Source organism: Acartia tonsa, chromosome 2 (genome assembly GCF_053477335.1).
Source record: "Acartia tonsa isolate MP-2025a chromosome 2, ASM5347733v1, whole genome shotgun sequence".
Taxonomy (NCBI): domain Eukaryota; kingdom Metazoa; phylum Arthropoda; class Copepoda; order Calanoida; family Acartiidae; genus Acartia; species Acartia tonsa.
Window position 1 is genome coordinate 35,021,023 of NC_137261.1, and position 15,745 is coordinate 35,036,767.

Sequence of the window (15,745 nt, forward strand, 5' to 3'; positions counted from 1 at the left end):
CCTTGCATTAGTATCATGCAATTGAAAATAAAGATTAACACTAAAATTAATGAATAAAGATTTGATAACAGATCTTTCCAAAAAAAAATAGACTTTTAAGCTATAAGTAGTTTCTTCATTGGAGGAAGATGATAATTTCAGTTATTGCATAAAATTATTTTTACTTTTTAAAACTGAGGAAAGATGAAACATGTTTTATTACAAATATATTTACCAAATTACCTGGACACAACATCCCTACCAGATGAAGTTTCAGATCTCCACCAGGCAGACAAAAGAACAAAACAATCATCTAACCCAATACCAAGTGTCAGGGATAAACAGATTATGTTTATAGCCTAAACAAGGATGATATCAAAAACAATCATCTAACCCAATACCAAGTGTCAGGGATAAACAGATTATGTTTATAGCCTAAACAAGGATGATATCAAAAACAATCATACAACCCAATACCAAGTGTCAGGGATAAACAGATTATGTTTATAGCCTAAACAAGGATGATATCAAAAACAATCATACAACCCAATACCAAGTGTCAGGGATAAACAGATTATTTCTATATTCTATACAGATTTTAATTTGAGAAGTTTTTAGGGAAAATTATTTCCTTAACAGCGAAGCAAAAAACGATTTAAAAAAAACATTATATAATACCTATAGAATTATAAAAATATACATATGAAATCTCTAAACATCTATTAGTTTGGTGAGAACAAAACTTAATCAAGTAGTTGAAAAAAGGAATTTGTGTGATGAGAAGATTTATAGTGTGGTAATCACCATCCAAGTTTATGTATCCCCATCCCTGTCCACATTCCTATACTTCTCTGGCTGAGTCAGACCTCCACTTGTAACCGCCACTATACTCCATCCTGCTGTGTTGAGGGCTAGTTGATTGTTGCAGGCCAAAGAGTGAATACTTCTCTCCCGTCTGCATTCGGTTAGATACAAGCCTATAAGTCTAGGCTGGCGGTATCTATATTTTCCACGTGTTCAAGTACGTCGTTTCTTACCTAGTTAAGAAACAGGACGTCCAAGCCTTTAATTGATATCATATTAAATATATCCTATAATAATAATCCCATTAATCTGCCTATTCTAACCAGTTTTAATTGCTTAATAAATGTTGTATTTTTTAGAAATACCTTGTTATATTATTGATATTTAATTGTATCGAAGCTACTCTATACTCGTATTCCAGTCTGTCTGTACATCCCCTCATACGTCAATAGATTATGTTGACCTGCCATTTCATACCAAGGTACAAAGCTAAACCAGAAGCAGAACAGAAAGAAAGTCCAGCCACAATTACACACATCACTAACAAATCAAATAAAGAAGCATTATAAACAATGTTGATACACACAAGGACGTTCACGTCTAATAGTAGCGAAGCTGTTTAAAAGGATAAATAAAATAAAAAGGCCTTATAAGAACCAGCAGAGAAATTTCGAAAGGAACTAATGCCCATTTTTGGCCATCTTTCAGAAATTCTAATAGAACAATGATAGGCCTTCAAAAAACTCATAAATAAGATAATCGTAAAAACTGTGTAATGTCATAAAGAAACATTATTTGGCTCATCTAATCCAATATAATTCACATTCACCAAGCTTCAGGTACTGTAAGTTCCCCCTGTTTAATATATTTTTTAAAATTTTAATACACTATAATACAAAGTAGGAAGTTTTTTTTCAGTAGCGTCTGCTTATATGTATATTGAAGGGTTAAAAATTAAAACAATTGACAACCCTAACGTTGCAGAGGGACATGAACACTTATAGTATAGCTAATCACTAGTGAAAACTGCCTAATATTTATATCATGTTTTTGTTTTATTCTTATTTCCATCCCCTACCATTTAATTTCTTTTTTTAATCATGACTTTTGAATAGAAAAAAAAACAATTTTAGGAAGCATACATAAGAAACATTTTAGCTTACCTCCAACTAATGGTTTTGATCTGTATTTTAGGAATGATAATGCCTTAAATTAAACTTATATTGAAGACAGGATTAATGGAGCGATCTTGTAATCCAAGTATTAAATACATTTATAAATATTGTAGGAAGGAAATTAAAATTTTACCTAAGCTTCCTAACTAAATGGTATTAGGATGCCCAATAGAATTAAATATCTATTATTTGGTTGACAAAAACTTTTGTAAGGAGGATGTGCATAAGAATAGGCTGGGCAGGGGGGGGGGGGTTTACTCGAGAACCCTTTAACCAAAATTGAGCTAACTTCGGATTTAGGCTTCTTTAGGGCCAAAGCTACTTTTGAAATAATCGGTGACCGCCGCTCCCGCCGTTTTCCGCCGCCGCCGCCAAAATAAAAACGGTTCTCGAGTAAACATCTCCACTGCCCAGCCTATCCTTATGCACATCCTCCTTTATTAAAATTATTTCAATCAAATGCTCTGCAAAGTTCATATTACTCCATATAAATTATAGTATGATTATTATGTTTCAAGGTCACTGCATGAAGTTAGTTTTTAAAAAAAAATTATTGAAAAAGGTGAAAAAGTATATCTTATATTGATACAAATACATTACATAAACATATTTTGTGACATGTTAGAAAAGTAAAAATTGAAAACACAGGATGAATAATTTAACATTTCTCTTCTGGAAATCATAAAATATGCAGAAAGAATCACATTATTTAAAGATATTCTATTTAGTGTAGTAAGGTTGAAGTGGAGCTTTCCTTACTAATAATGGAATCATCGATATATTTCAACTTTAATGACCTATAACTTTTATTTAAGAAATTATCATTTCCCTGACCCAATCAGTTGATAAGCAGTTATATACAGCAAAAGCAACAACTAAAAAAAATTATGTATTTCAAGTTATATATAAACAATTCTAACATGGAATTTGTAAAATTCGATATATGATCAACCGACCTTTAAAAAACCAACCCTTTAATTGCACGACCTTTTTCTATAAGTCTGTGCATTTTGATAAGTTGCCTGTTTAGGCTCAAGGCATTCCCCATACTCAAACTATTCATGTCGTGCATTTGACATAGGTGCAGTAAGGATCAATTTTAACGTCTTAAGTTATGATGTAGAGTTTGGCCGAGATTCGACAACAAGCAGATGCGCTTCGTATTACGCTTCACACATCTTTCTTGAAGTGTAAATGGAAAACAAAAAATGTGTGACATATAAGAAGAAAACAAAAGTTTTATACATTTATATAAAGATTTCATCCTAACGAGGGTTTTTTGAAAAAATTTGGTTTAAAAATTTCAAGTTCAATTTTCATCTCCTAGGAGTCAACGCATAATCATGACAAGAAAAGCAAAGATTTTTTATTAAAAATTTTAAACAAGTTTGCTTTAATAAAGTTCTTCACAAAACAACTCCTGAAGGAAGTTATTTAATGGCCATTTTTATCAGTTGCTTTGCTAAGGTCACGGAAATTCAGCCTTAAATAAATCATAGAGAGGTTTTATGAAAGACTTCATAAAAGCAAAGTTGTTCAAAATTTTAAATAAACAATCTTTGCTTGTTTTGTCATGATTATGCTGTAACTCCTAGGGGATAAAAATTGAACTTAAAATTTTTAAATCTAATTTTCTCAAAAAAAACCTCGTTAGAATATTTTGAAAATTTCAGGATTTAATCTTGATATAAATGTCTAAAACTTTTGTTTTCTTCTTATAGGGCACACATATTTGGTTTTCCATTTACACTTCAAGAAAGATGTGCTCAGGTTAACTAAATTTAATTACCGATAACAATGGTGATTGGAATTTTGCTGACACAACCATCAATAACATAACTTAACTCTTCCTCTATACTCATATCTGTCACAGAATACACCTAAAACAAGGAGGTTTAGTTTGGTTTGTACAGAAATTTGGAGTTGGTGAAGAATAAGAGAATAATTCCCAGTCCAGAATGGAATATTTTTTTTTATTAAGAGAACAAATCAAAATAACTGATGATTAAAAATAGGACTAGTTAGAAAATGAACAGGGATGATAAATAATCAATATCACAACTTTTCTGATTGAAGGAAAGCAAGAGTCAGTCATTAAGTGAGTGAAGAGGTAGCTTAGGGAGACACTCACCTGTATGTGATTGTAATTTATACTTGTTACATACATTCTTATCGTCTAAAAAAGAAATTAATTACCTAGCGGATTTTGAATATTTAAGAAAAAATTGGAAAAAAGGAACTATGCAACGAACAGAGAATGTGTTTTGAATTGATTACAGCCTTTGTTAAGTCTTTATAATAGTTTCTCAGTATTCTAATATAGGTCCAATATTTTTCAGGGTGGGGGCATTGAACAGTTAATTACAAAGGTACCCAAAGTTTTATGACTATGTTATCTTATTTGCTTGCTTGAAGAGTGAGACTTTGGGTACTTTAATTGAATAATAATTGTTCGATTTTAAACAGATAGTGTCCAAACTTTTAACTAATAATTTTGATTTACATAACGCGTAATTTTGTTTTATCATCATTGGGGATGAACATCAATTTAGCAATGTTTGTCATATCCTTTGAGATCCCGGAAAATTATCCAGAAACGGATCAGATTGTCGTCCTTGCTTTTTACCTGGCTAAGAATTCTTGCAGCCTTACTCAGTTTTTCTGTACTGCCATTCATGATAAAAGAAAGTTTGATAGCTCTTGCAGATCTCACATTACCATTTTCATCAATATCTGTCCCACCAAGGTAGGCCAACATTGGATAAAACTATAAAACATTTTTAAAAAACTTTAATCGAATTATTCTGTTACTTTGTGGCAAGGGAAAAAGAAGCTAATTAAGTATTTAAGAAAGGTAGCATTATTTGCAATTCAGTAAAAAAAAACAGAAAAAAAAGTCTTTATTAAATGTAATGATGGAAAACATTATGTTATGACAAAGAATTCTCGAATATTCTTGGGACAAAAAGTAAGGTGAGAACATCCTTCTTGACATATGTATTTGAAATTCTGGTATTTTTAAAACTAACTTTCACTGGCAACCAACGGTATATTATAGTTTTAGAGTAGATGATCGACTAAAGTTCACCTTATTTTGATGAGTAGGATCTTGCATGATGGGATATGTTATGTTGATCATTCCAATCTTAGAGTGCAAATCAAGATAATCATTTGACAAACATTTTCCATCAAATCTAATTTTACAACAAAAATAAATAGTTTATAAAATTAATATAAGTTATATGCAAATAGTTAAATTAACAAAGGGGGGGGGGGGGTAATTCAACCATCTTGTAATCAATACACAAATGGTACTTAGAATCCGAATTTCAGGATCAAATTTGGAATGAGTAATCCTTGCATGGTAGGTATATTTTTACTAACTTGAATAAAAAGTTGGAAAAGTAACGGTTGGCAGCTCAGCAGGTTTTTTTTTGCTATTTTCAGGGCAAATCCATCAGTAATTACGTAGGAATAGGAGCCGAGAAAATCACGTTTCCCCCAATTCATTAATTACGGACATATAGACGGACGGACATTCGGAATTATAGAGTAGCACGCAACTAAAAATGGGTATTAGTGTCTAATCTAATAGTAAATTTATTCTAACACTATCATAAACGTAAATATTAACAAGGATAACAACATCCATAAGTAGCGAAGCTAAAAAATTATGAATGGATATCTGGAAAAAATGTTCTATAGAGGAGTGTCATTAAAAAATCATTAAACTTGATAAGTAGAGAAATCACGAAACTTTTAAAATCACGCAACCTTTAAATCACAAAAGTTTTAAAATCTAAGAATTGATCTAGCACCGCAATTAATAGACAAATCTTAATGAAACTTGATGTAAATATGTATAATATGAGCATATTCCATCCCCGAAAATTTCAGCTGTCAATCCTGAATAGGAATAGATAAAATCAAAAACCTATAAATCTAGGAATTGATCTAGCAACCCAATTAATACACAAATCTGAATGAAACTTGGTGAGAATATGTAAAATGTAAAATTAATTAATCTCTGAAAATTTCAGCTTTCTATCTTAAAAAGGAGTTGCAAAAATTAAGAAAACTTAAAAATCTAGGAACCGATCTAGCACCCCAAATAACAGATAGATGGACAAAACGATGTATAGATTAGATGGGCATATGGCATAGGAATCTTCATTAAAAATTTCAGCTGTCTATCTTGAATAGGAGCCAAGAAAATCCCGTTTCCCCGAATTTATTAATTACGGACAGACGGACAGACGGACGGACGGACGGACATTTGGAATTATAGAGTAGCTTCGCTACTAACAAGGATGACAACATCCATAAGTAGCAAAGCTCACAAGTTATGAATGAATATCGGGAAAAAATTTACCATAGAGCAGTTTCATACAAAAATCATTAAACTTGATAAAATAGGGAAATCACAAAGCCTTTAAAATCATGCATCCTTTAAATCACGAAAACTTAAAAATCTAGGAATCGATCAAGCACCGCAATTGATTGACAAATCTTAATGAAACTTGATGTAAATATGAAAAATATAAGCATATTCAATCCCTGATAATTCCAGCCGTCATTCCCGAATAGGAATGTATACAAGGATGACAACATCCATAAGTAGCGAAGCACAAAAAATCCTGGATGGGTATACGTACAAGAAGATTAAAAGTGTATTCATTAAAATCGAGAATAGATGTATTTGAGAAAATGAACACGAAACCTTGTTTTATTTTGTATGATGATGACGGTCAAATAAAAGATGCTCATAACAATGGGAAAAATTATTTTGATACTAGTATCCAAAAAAGTTTGAAAATTGGACAAAGAACACCAAAAATATGGGGAAATATGTAAAACATATAAAAATAGCCAAAAACCTGCTAAAAGGCAGTTTGATCGACATGGCTGTTTTCATAAAACGACAGGAAATTTAATTTTTATATCCTGAACTTACAAAATTTGGAAAATCGGACCATATACACCAGATATATGGAGAAATACATAAAAATTTAAAAATGGCTAAAAACTTGCAAAAAGGCAGTCTGACCGTCATGGTTATTTCTTAAAACGACGGCCAATTTAATTTTGATATCTATAACTGAAAAAATTTTGAAAATCGGACCATAAACACCGAAGATATGGAGGAAAATGTCAAAAATATAAAAATAGCCTTAAAACTGCTAAAAAGCGGTCCGACCGATATTGATGTTTTATAGTTAATTGTGCTCCTTAATGATGGGAATGTTGTCAATTTCTAGCATTCTATCTTTTATAGGAGCTGAGTAGATCACATTTCCCCCATAGCGTTACGGACGGACGGACAGTGAATTATAGAGTAGCTTCGCTACTAAAAATCACGAAAACCTAAAAATCAAGGAGTCGATTTAGAACCCCAATTAATGAACAAATCATAATAAAAACTCGGTGAACCTATGTAGAATGTTAAATAAATTGATCTCTGAAAGTATCAACCTTTAATCTTGAATAGGAATTTAGAAAAACACGAAAACTTGAAAATCGGTCTATCACCCAAAATAACAGACAGATGGACAAACAATGTATAGATTAGATGGGCATATGTCATAGGATCCTTCACTAAAAATTTCAGCTGTCTGTTTTGGATATGAGCCGAGAAAATCACGTTTCCCCCTAGCGTTATGGACTGACGGACATACAATGTGATTTATAGAGTAGCTTCGCTCCTAAAAATTGGGCAACCAAAAAATAGGCTGATACTTTTAGAGATACTAAGCATTAAAAAATAATACCTAGCACAAAGAGACTTCCACATATACTTCTCTTCATCTACCCAAACCTAATATTTTCAAAAATATTTTATCTATAATACAAAGTAGAACGATGTCTGTCCGTCTGTCTGTCCGTCTGTCCGTCTGTCCGTCTGTCTGTCCGTCTGAAGCTTAAGATCTCAGTAACCACTGAACCGATTGGGCTCTACTCTTCAGGGAATATACCTACTGGTCCTGTGATGGTTTTAAGCTGTTTTCTTGGGGGGTGGGACACCCCCAACCCCCCCAAAAAATGAAAAATACCCCCCCCCAAAAAAAAAAAAAATTTTTTACTTTTATTTTTAAATCTAAAATACGAAAAATTAGGTTGATCAAACCTCTTGGGGCAAAGCCCCTAGAGGCTAGGGGCGAAGCCGCTAGTACATAAAAAAGGAACTAAATAAGAACAAGGGAAAAAATCCATAAAAAGGAAAGCTCTATATCAGTAAATACAGGATACTGCACAAATACTCAAAAGTGAGTTTTTTTTTGGGGGGGGGAGGGCGGTGGTATTCTCCCCCAAAAAGAATCAAACTATCCTAGGACCTATGAGAAGCTACACTGTAAAAGAGAACCATGTTGGTTCAGCGGTTAGCGAGATCCTTTTGTACAGACAGATAGAGATCCTTTTACTTTCATATACGGATTTGAACAGGAACAACTCTAACCATAGACAATTGTTAAAAATTGAGGATATATCTATAATACAAAGTAGAACGATGTCTGTCGTCCGTCTGTCTGTCCGTCTGTCTGTCCGTCTGTCTGTCCGTCTGTCCGTCTGTCTGTCCGTCTGAAGCTTAAGATCTCGGTAAACGCTGAACCGATTGGGCTCTACTCTTCAGGGATTATACCTACTGATCCTGTGGTGGTTTTAAGATATTTTCTTGAGGGGTGGGACACCCCTAACCCCCCCAAAAACAAAAAAATCCCCCCCTTAGAGGAGACTTCAACGTCAAATAAGGTGGTATCGTACATAAAAAATTAAATTTAACAAACAAAAACATTTAAAGTGCCACTAGAGGCCTCTAGGGGCGTAGCCGCTAGTTTGTCAATAAAGTGAAATAACTTATGAACAGATTATCTCTAAAACATAACCTGATCAGGGGCGTCCAAGCTTTTTATTTTGGAGGGGGTAAAAATTTTTGAAGGGGTGGGTAAAATAGCGCGCGAAGCGCGCCGCAAATTTTTTTTACCCCCCCCCAAAATTTTTACCCCGGGGGTAAAATTTGCTTGGGGGGGGGGGTAATTACCCCCCCTGAAATCTGTTGGCAGGGGTAAATTTAGTTTACCCCCCCAAAATTTACCCCTGGGGTAAAATTTTTGGGGGGGGTAATTTTGATTTTATTAAATATATAGTATTAAAAATGCGCGCGAAGCGCGCAAAATTTTTTTTTATTAGAGATTTTTTATTTTGGGGGTGGTATTTACCCCCCCAAAATTGTTTGGGGGGGGTAAATATCCCCTCCCCCAGGGTAGGGGTAAATTTTAAATGGGGGGGGGGGGGTAATCGCCATTACCCCCCCCCCCTTGGACGTCTATGAACCTGATGGCTATTTTGATTCATGTCACTCTTGTAGTAATAAAATGAAATATTTCAAGTTAATTATGTAAATTTGTATAATGATGTAACATGGAGAGAAATATAAAATTCATAAACAAGAACTGAATTTAAAACTATGACAAAATTTTAGGAGTAAAAATTGTGAAAATTGAAAAAGAATTTTATATAAAATTTGTTTCTATTTACAAAGTAGAACAATGTTTGTCTTTCGTCTGAAGCTTAAGATCTCGATAAACGCTTAACATATTGGCTCTATTCTTCAGGGAGTATAGCAATTGATCCTATGGTGGTTAAAAGCTATTTTCTTCGGGGATGGGTCTTGACGTTTTTAAAACTACATGGTAGAAAATTAAATTCTTCCAAATATATAACTTATCAATGTGGTTTAAATCATTTAGCAGGAAAAAAAGATGTGGATTATTTGTTTTAGTTCAAATTTAATTTATGGAATTACCCCTAAATATTTTAAGTTCCAGTTTTTTTTCGTTTTACAAGGAGATTATAATTACCAACCAATTTTTAGGAGGTTTTTAAGTGATGGAAATTAAGAGAAGAGTGAAGGTAAGTGAATTATCTGTACTTCTAATATTAAAAATCAGCTACTGTCTAAGATTACCAACAAACAGACGGACAGACAAAAGAACAGAGGAAAATTATTATCTTAATTTTTGGTGGCTAAATTTTAACTTTGAAATCCCCTTGCTTGCGAAATGTCTCCCAAAATTTCCCCCTTCATGATAAACATTACCTGTATTGTATGTATAGCTTTAGCCAGATGATAGCATTCTTTCCAGATTTCAGGACGCATAATATTCCCTCCTTCCAATGGTAAAACAGCTAACTCAGCACTCTAAATAATAATACATATATTTGAGATATTTTAAAAAAGAAAAATAAACATAAACCTGATAAAGGCAAATACTGTTTGAATGAAAAAAAACACGTGTGTCTAATAATTTTAATTTCTAAAATAGAAATAATCTAGAGACATACTCTCTAAATCAGCCAAAAGGAGAACAGTGGAGGAAGATTCCAGTCATGTCTGTAACAATTCAATATTTGCGGAAAATCTATAGATCTAATAGGCACAAAATCGGGGATTCATAATTTCAGCACAACTGAATATTCCGTACATAAGCAGTAAAAAGGTATTTTCATGTGATACAAACGACATGCATTACAGACAGAGTGTGAGGGACCCAAAGCTTTATAGCACCCTCTTCGTGTGCCAAAAATTATAAGAGACAGGAAAAGCTAAATAATCACTTCCTTTTCAATATCTTACCTTTTATGTCGCAAGATATTTCAATGGATGAATAAAATTGCTGACAATCAAATTTTAAGTTAAGGTCAACAAACGAATAAATGTTCAACTATTTAATGTACAAATAGCAACTATTAATAAAGTTAAGATTTTATATAAACGTGATCGGTTAAAGTGTCCGTTCGTCCGTAACGGTTAACTCTGATTTGTAATTTAGGCATATTAAAAAGATTAGCTACTTTAAAATCATTACCAGAATGATCATTAATCCATTTAAAAAAATGCTATTTTATGCTTTTTGATACCATTTTTAAATGATAAAATTATCCTAAATATGGTCATTGTTATTCACAAGACGATAATCGAAGCATCGCTATAATCAAACCTAAAATTTAAGTACTAGGGTGGGTCGATTTTGGAATTTCACATTAGTAGACATTGGCAAGGGGTATAAAATGTACCTGCCCCCTTATAAAACCAAAAATTGAATTTCCTTCAAACACAGGCATGTTGCATATCAAAATGACCACATTGAAATGCTGATTACAGATCTGAAAACAGTTTTTAAAAATATTGATTCAGTCTGAAATGATTTTCAAATAACATACCAAAATAAAACAATTTGGACTAAAAAAGCTGTTTTTAGGTACTTAATGAGATTTTATATGAACTAGGAGCAATATTTTTCAAAACGGTTTTCAGATTCGTAATCAGCATTTCAATGCGGTCATTTTGATGTGCAACATGCCTGTGTTTGAAGGAATTTCAATTTTAGGTTTTATAAGGGGGTGGGAACTTTTTATACCCCCCGCGCGCCCGTTGTTTTTGGATTTAAAAAAAACCTTTCAAGTTTCACAGGGTTTTATATTGGCCCAGTAACCCCTGCTAATGTCTACTAATGTGAAAATCCAAAAAAGATTCCAAATCGACCCGCCCTAGTAAGTACACCCATAAAAAAGCTTCCTGCTATAAAGAAGATTCGCGATAAATAATATTATGAACTCTAACAAAACATTTTGGAAAGCATAATATGACGTTTGCTAAACTCGAACCAAAAAATAATTTGGGAATGGGATAAAAACTATACCGTTGGTAGGCGAATTTCACCTCCTCTCACAAACCTAAAAATGTTAGAAAAATTAATTAAAACTAGTTTTCTTTAAAAATTAAGCAGATTTCTTTTTGATATGACAAAAGGTTACTGTCCTTTCGTGTAAAGACATACACATACCTTAATCATATAAAAAAAAATATTTTGAAACTATGCTAAACAAGTAAAGTATCAACGAATAGCAACCTTGCCTTTCAAAATTACCTCAATATTAATAAATACTAACCAAATTCATTTGTAACTGTCTCTGACGACTGGAAGAACCATTCTTTAGCCATTCCGTGACCCAAAGTAAAGATTTTAGTTTGCATACTTAGACAGACAGACGCACAAACGGAGGACATGGACGGGAGGCTGATGTGTGTAGTGTCATAGATTGATTAGACTTGGATGCACGATTTTGAAACTGTGTGAACAAGATGTTATAACCAGAGAAAAGTTAAGGTGCTACGGAAAAATGTGGTTAAGGATAGACAATCAAACTTTAAGGATAATATCATTTTAGGTGTCATATAAAGATGTCAGGGGTCATATAAAATATGAGAAAGCACAAAAAAATGAATTGATAAAAGAGGTGAAACTTTTTCGGGAAGGCATAAAAATACGATTTAGGCGGTTTCAAAAAGGTAAAAAAAGGAAATAAATCATATCAAATTCGAAATGTCTCATATCATCCAAGGATTGAAAAAAAGTTTCATAAAAAAATAAGCTTAAATGAAACATAAAAATCTTGTTACGAGTGCTCTTGATATTTCATAAAACATCTTTTCTAGCTAAGAGAAAATTTCTCTCTTTTAGCTAATGAATTCAACTGTAAAAAATTGTCAACAATTAATTTTGTATTAAAACTTATTGAAGCAGAAGTATTTAATAGAAATCAGAAAACAATAAAACAATATCTTTAATTTTAAAGATTATATTTTGGTTGGTTAGCTCTTATCTCACTTTGAAACGAAAATATCTAACAATAACAAATATATTATTTGGTCAAGTACATATATTAAATAGACTGTAATATACATAATATCTATACATAATGTAATAAGGTTTTAAGTATTCCTAAATTCAAACTTTATAAAAAGTAAATTTTGGTATTTAATAAATTAGCTACCTGACCCTGAATTGAAAAATAAACTGACCTATCCATTTTATTTGGAAACCATTTTTTGATGACACCTTGCTCATCCATAGCTCGAGCTCCATCTGGCACAAACAAATAACTGGGGTCGGACTAAAATATTCAGGGATTAATGGATAGGACAAATTCTTTATTTTCGTTCTCTTAACCTTTGGTAAGAAGAATTAATGCAACCTGTTGGAAAGATTTTAAACTTCTGGCAGAAATTCGAAATAAACATAGTGCCAAACTCGAAAATATCCTAATTGGATTTCGCTATTTTATGGTGTTATTGTGGCGGGTACATACTATTTAGTCCGAATAATATCTATATTTTACCTCATAAGCAATTTGTTGAAGTCCAGTAGCAAATAATGCGCTCAATAAAAATGAAAAACCTAATAAAAAAAATAATTAATGTTTAATAAGCGCAAATTTACATCCAGCATCTTTATGTATATTATTCATATTTTTTGTCATATATCTATGTGATTGTGCAGAGCTTTATTTAATACTAAAGGATGCACCCCTACAAATAGGGGCTCTGTATTGAAGGATTGGGTTTGAAGAATAGCCTTAAGCCTTTCCTGAACCTATGTTCTTCCTTAAAATGACCAACTCAGTCGGTTTAGTAGATATTTAAATCTTAAGCTTCAGACCAAAAAAATCACTACTTCATATAAAAGGATATAACTTCATTAATAATAAATGGGGCTGATTCATTATTAATTTTTCTTGAACATATTTCGCTGTGCTCTTACCTATAAATTGTAGCGGATTTCTTGCAATTTTTTCCCCTAGTCTGGCCATCTTGGCGGTGATAAAAATATCCATCCGTGGTATTGAACAACCATCGCAAATTCCTGGCCTTAAAAGCAAGTTGACTAGGGGGGGGGGGGGGGGGGGGAAGTTTGTACAGTTATAGGAAATGAAAATTCGGTACCAAATTTTTGCCTGGCCGTTTGGGCTTGTTTTTATAGTTATCAACCTAATTCTTTTTGTAAGCTCTCTTATATGATTGGATCTACCTGTAAAATTTTGTAAATTGAATTTTGGGACTTTCCCTCTAGGGGCTAGTGGGGCAAAAGACACTAAAATTTTAAGTTATGAGCTTATTTTTTAAGATATCGAGCTGATTTTTTAAATGGAACCTTTTATTTCATAGATGAGTTGATTAGCCACCCCATATTTCATTTTTGCACTTTACTTCTAGGGGCTTTTGGAGTAAAACGAACCCCCCAAATACAAAATTTATAAGTTTTGAGCTTACATGCCCCTAGAGGTAAGGTGCAAAAATGAAATATGGGATGGCTAATCAACTCATTTATACAATAAAAGGTTCCATTTAAAAAATCAGCTCGATATCTTTAAAAATAAGCTCATAACTTAAAATTTTAGTGTTTGGGGAGGTCTTTTGCACCACTAGCCCCAAGAAGGAAAGTCCCAAAATTCAATTTTCAAAGTTTTACAGGTAGATCCAATCATATAAGAGAGTTTACAAAAAGAATTAGATTGATAACTATAAAAACAAGCCCAAACGGCCAGGCCAAAATTTGATACTGAATTTTCATTTCCTATAACTGTACAAACTCCCCCCCCCCCCCCCCTATTATATTTGATTATAATTTAGCTTTTAAAAATAGAATTTTCTCTTAGACTAGGATCAAGGGATGGTTCGTTTTAAGTAGAAACTTCTTTACAATCCAAATTAGCGGTTCCTTTTTCAATTATTGTTGACTAAAGACAACAAAATGAGAAGAAGGGGGGCTGCCATCCACTTTACTATTTAAGAAGTTAAAAATATTTTAGCGGGGGGGTGGGGGAAGTGGTATATTTTTACCCATCCAGGGGTGATTTCTCTTGCGATGGTTGAGGTACCCACCCCAACATAATTATAAACCTTCCCAGGACCTATCAGAATCTCCATTTGTAAAGCAGTCTACCAGATCCTTATAGTACAGAAGGACACGCGCAAAGACATCTTAATACTTTTATGACTTTTACAATATAATATAAAAGATTGTAATTAATTCAATCTTCAGATTGGATTCCCTAGCTAAGAAAATAATTTATGCGCTAACTTTCATTGAAAGATTTTGTCTTTTATTCCCAATAACACATAAATAAAATTTATTCAGAATATCAGTAGAATAAAGATAACTACACAAATTCAAACTTAAAATAAAAAAAATGTATCTACCTTATCCAGGAAAACATATTGTATCAAAATTTCATCACAACTGAACTAAACAATCTCGAATATCAGCTGATTTCAACAAACAACAACAAAAAACATTTCTCCATCTAATAAATTAGTACATAGTATATATAGAAAATACAGTTTTATAAAGAAAACTAATAGAAAACGAAAGATCGTGGTTTGAAATATAAAGAAAAGACTATTTATTGTAAAAAAAATCATAAAATGCTATATTTATCATATCTTTTTTAAAAAATGTACTCTTTGTATGTTTAGTATCTCGTCGTCTGATCTTTGTATTTAGATCTCAATATAGTATTACTTGGATCTAACATTATATTTTCATGTTCTCTTATAAATTGAAACTGAAAGAGGGCTTAAATAACGATTCCCCTCTTCCACCACCTTTATCCCGTCCCCTCTCCTCCTAATGGATGAACGTTATGACCAATGAACGAGTTCCATGTTAGCAAGCTAAATTGACGACAACTTTTCTCAGTCATAATATCCACGTATCTATTATAATAACGATTCCTGTGCTACGCATTGGTAAGGAGATATGCGTTAAAATGTCCCAACTGACGTAAAACTTGACTTGCGAGTATATTACTAAATATTAGAGAATAGGATGTGCAAAAAGAGATGCGTGCATTTTTAAATTTCAAATTGCGCGGCTTGTGTTAATAGTAGAAAAATGTTACGCATTAGAACCGCTATAAACTATATTTTTTGGAAATATAAGAACGGT

General features: G+C 32.5%; 1 protein-coding gene across 2 annotated transcripts in view; it reads right to left on the minus strand.

Moving 5' to 3' along the window:
• The window catches only part of LOC145312451 (patched domain-containing protein 3-like), a 34,235-nt gene extending 19,121 nt beyond the window's left edge, over positions 1 to 15,114 (minus strand). For both annotated transcript variants that reach the window (XM_080151708.1, XM_080151707.1), the window contains exons 1-15: positions 14,998 to 15,114; positions 13,559 to 13,665; positions 13,137 to 13,195; positions 12,820 to 12,911; positions 11,657 to 11,690; positions 10,054 to 10,155; positions 7,727 to 7,773; positions 5,047 to 5,152; positions 4,585 to 4,725; positions 4,090 to 4,134; positions 3,748 to 3,838; positions 2,788 to 2,833; positions 1,947 to 1,966; positions 1,247 to 1,323; positions 223 to 338 (exon numbers count right to left, since the gene is read on the minus strand). In XM_080151708.1, the coding sequence (XP_080007834.1) occupies positions 223 to 338; positions 1,247 to 1,323; positions 1,947 to 1,966; positions 2,788 to 2,833; positions 3,748 to 3,838; positions 4,090 to 4,134; positions 4,585 to 4,725; positions 5,047 to 5,152; positions 7,727 to 7,773; positions 10,054 to 10,155; positions 11,657 to 11,690; positions 12,820 to 12,911; positions 13,137 to 13,195; positions 13,559 to 13,665; positions 14,998 to 15,014 (1,100 nt within the window). In that variant the 5' untranslated portion in view covers positions 15,015 to 15,114. The remainder of the gene's footprint in view (positions 1 to 222; positions 339 to 1,246; positions 1,324 to 1,946; positions 1,967 to 2,787; positions 2,834 to 3,747; positions 3,839 to 4,089; positions 4,135 to 4,584; positions 4,726 to 5,046; positions 5,153 to 7,726; positions 7,774 to 10,053; positions 10,156 to 11,656; positions 11,691 to 12,819; positions 12,912 to 13,136; positions 13,196 to 13,558; positions 13,666 to 14,997) is intronic.
• Between the last annotated feature and the right edge of the window lie 631 nt (positions 15,115 to 15,745).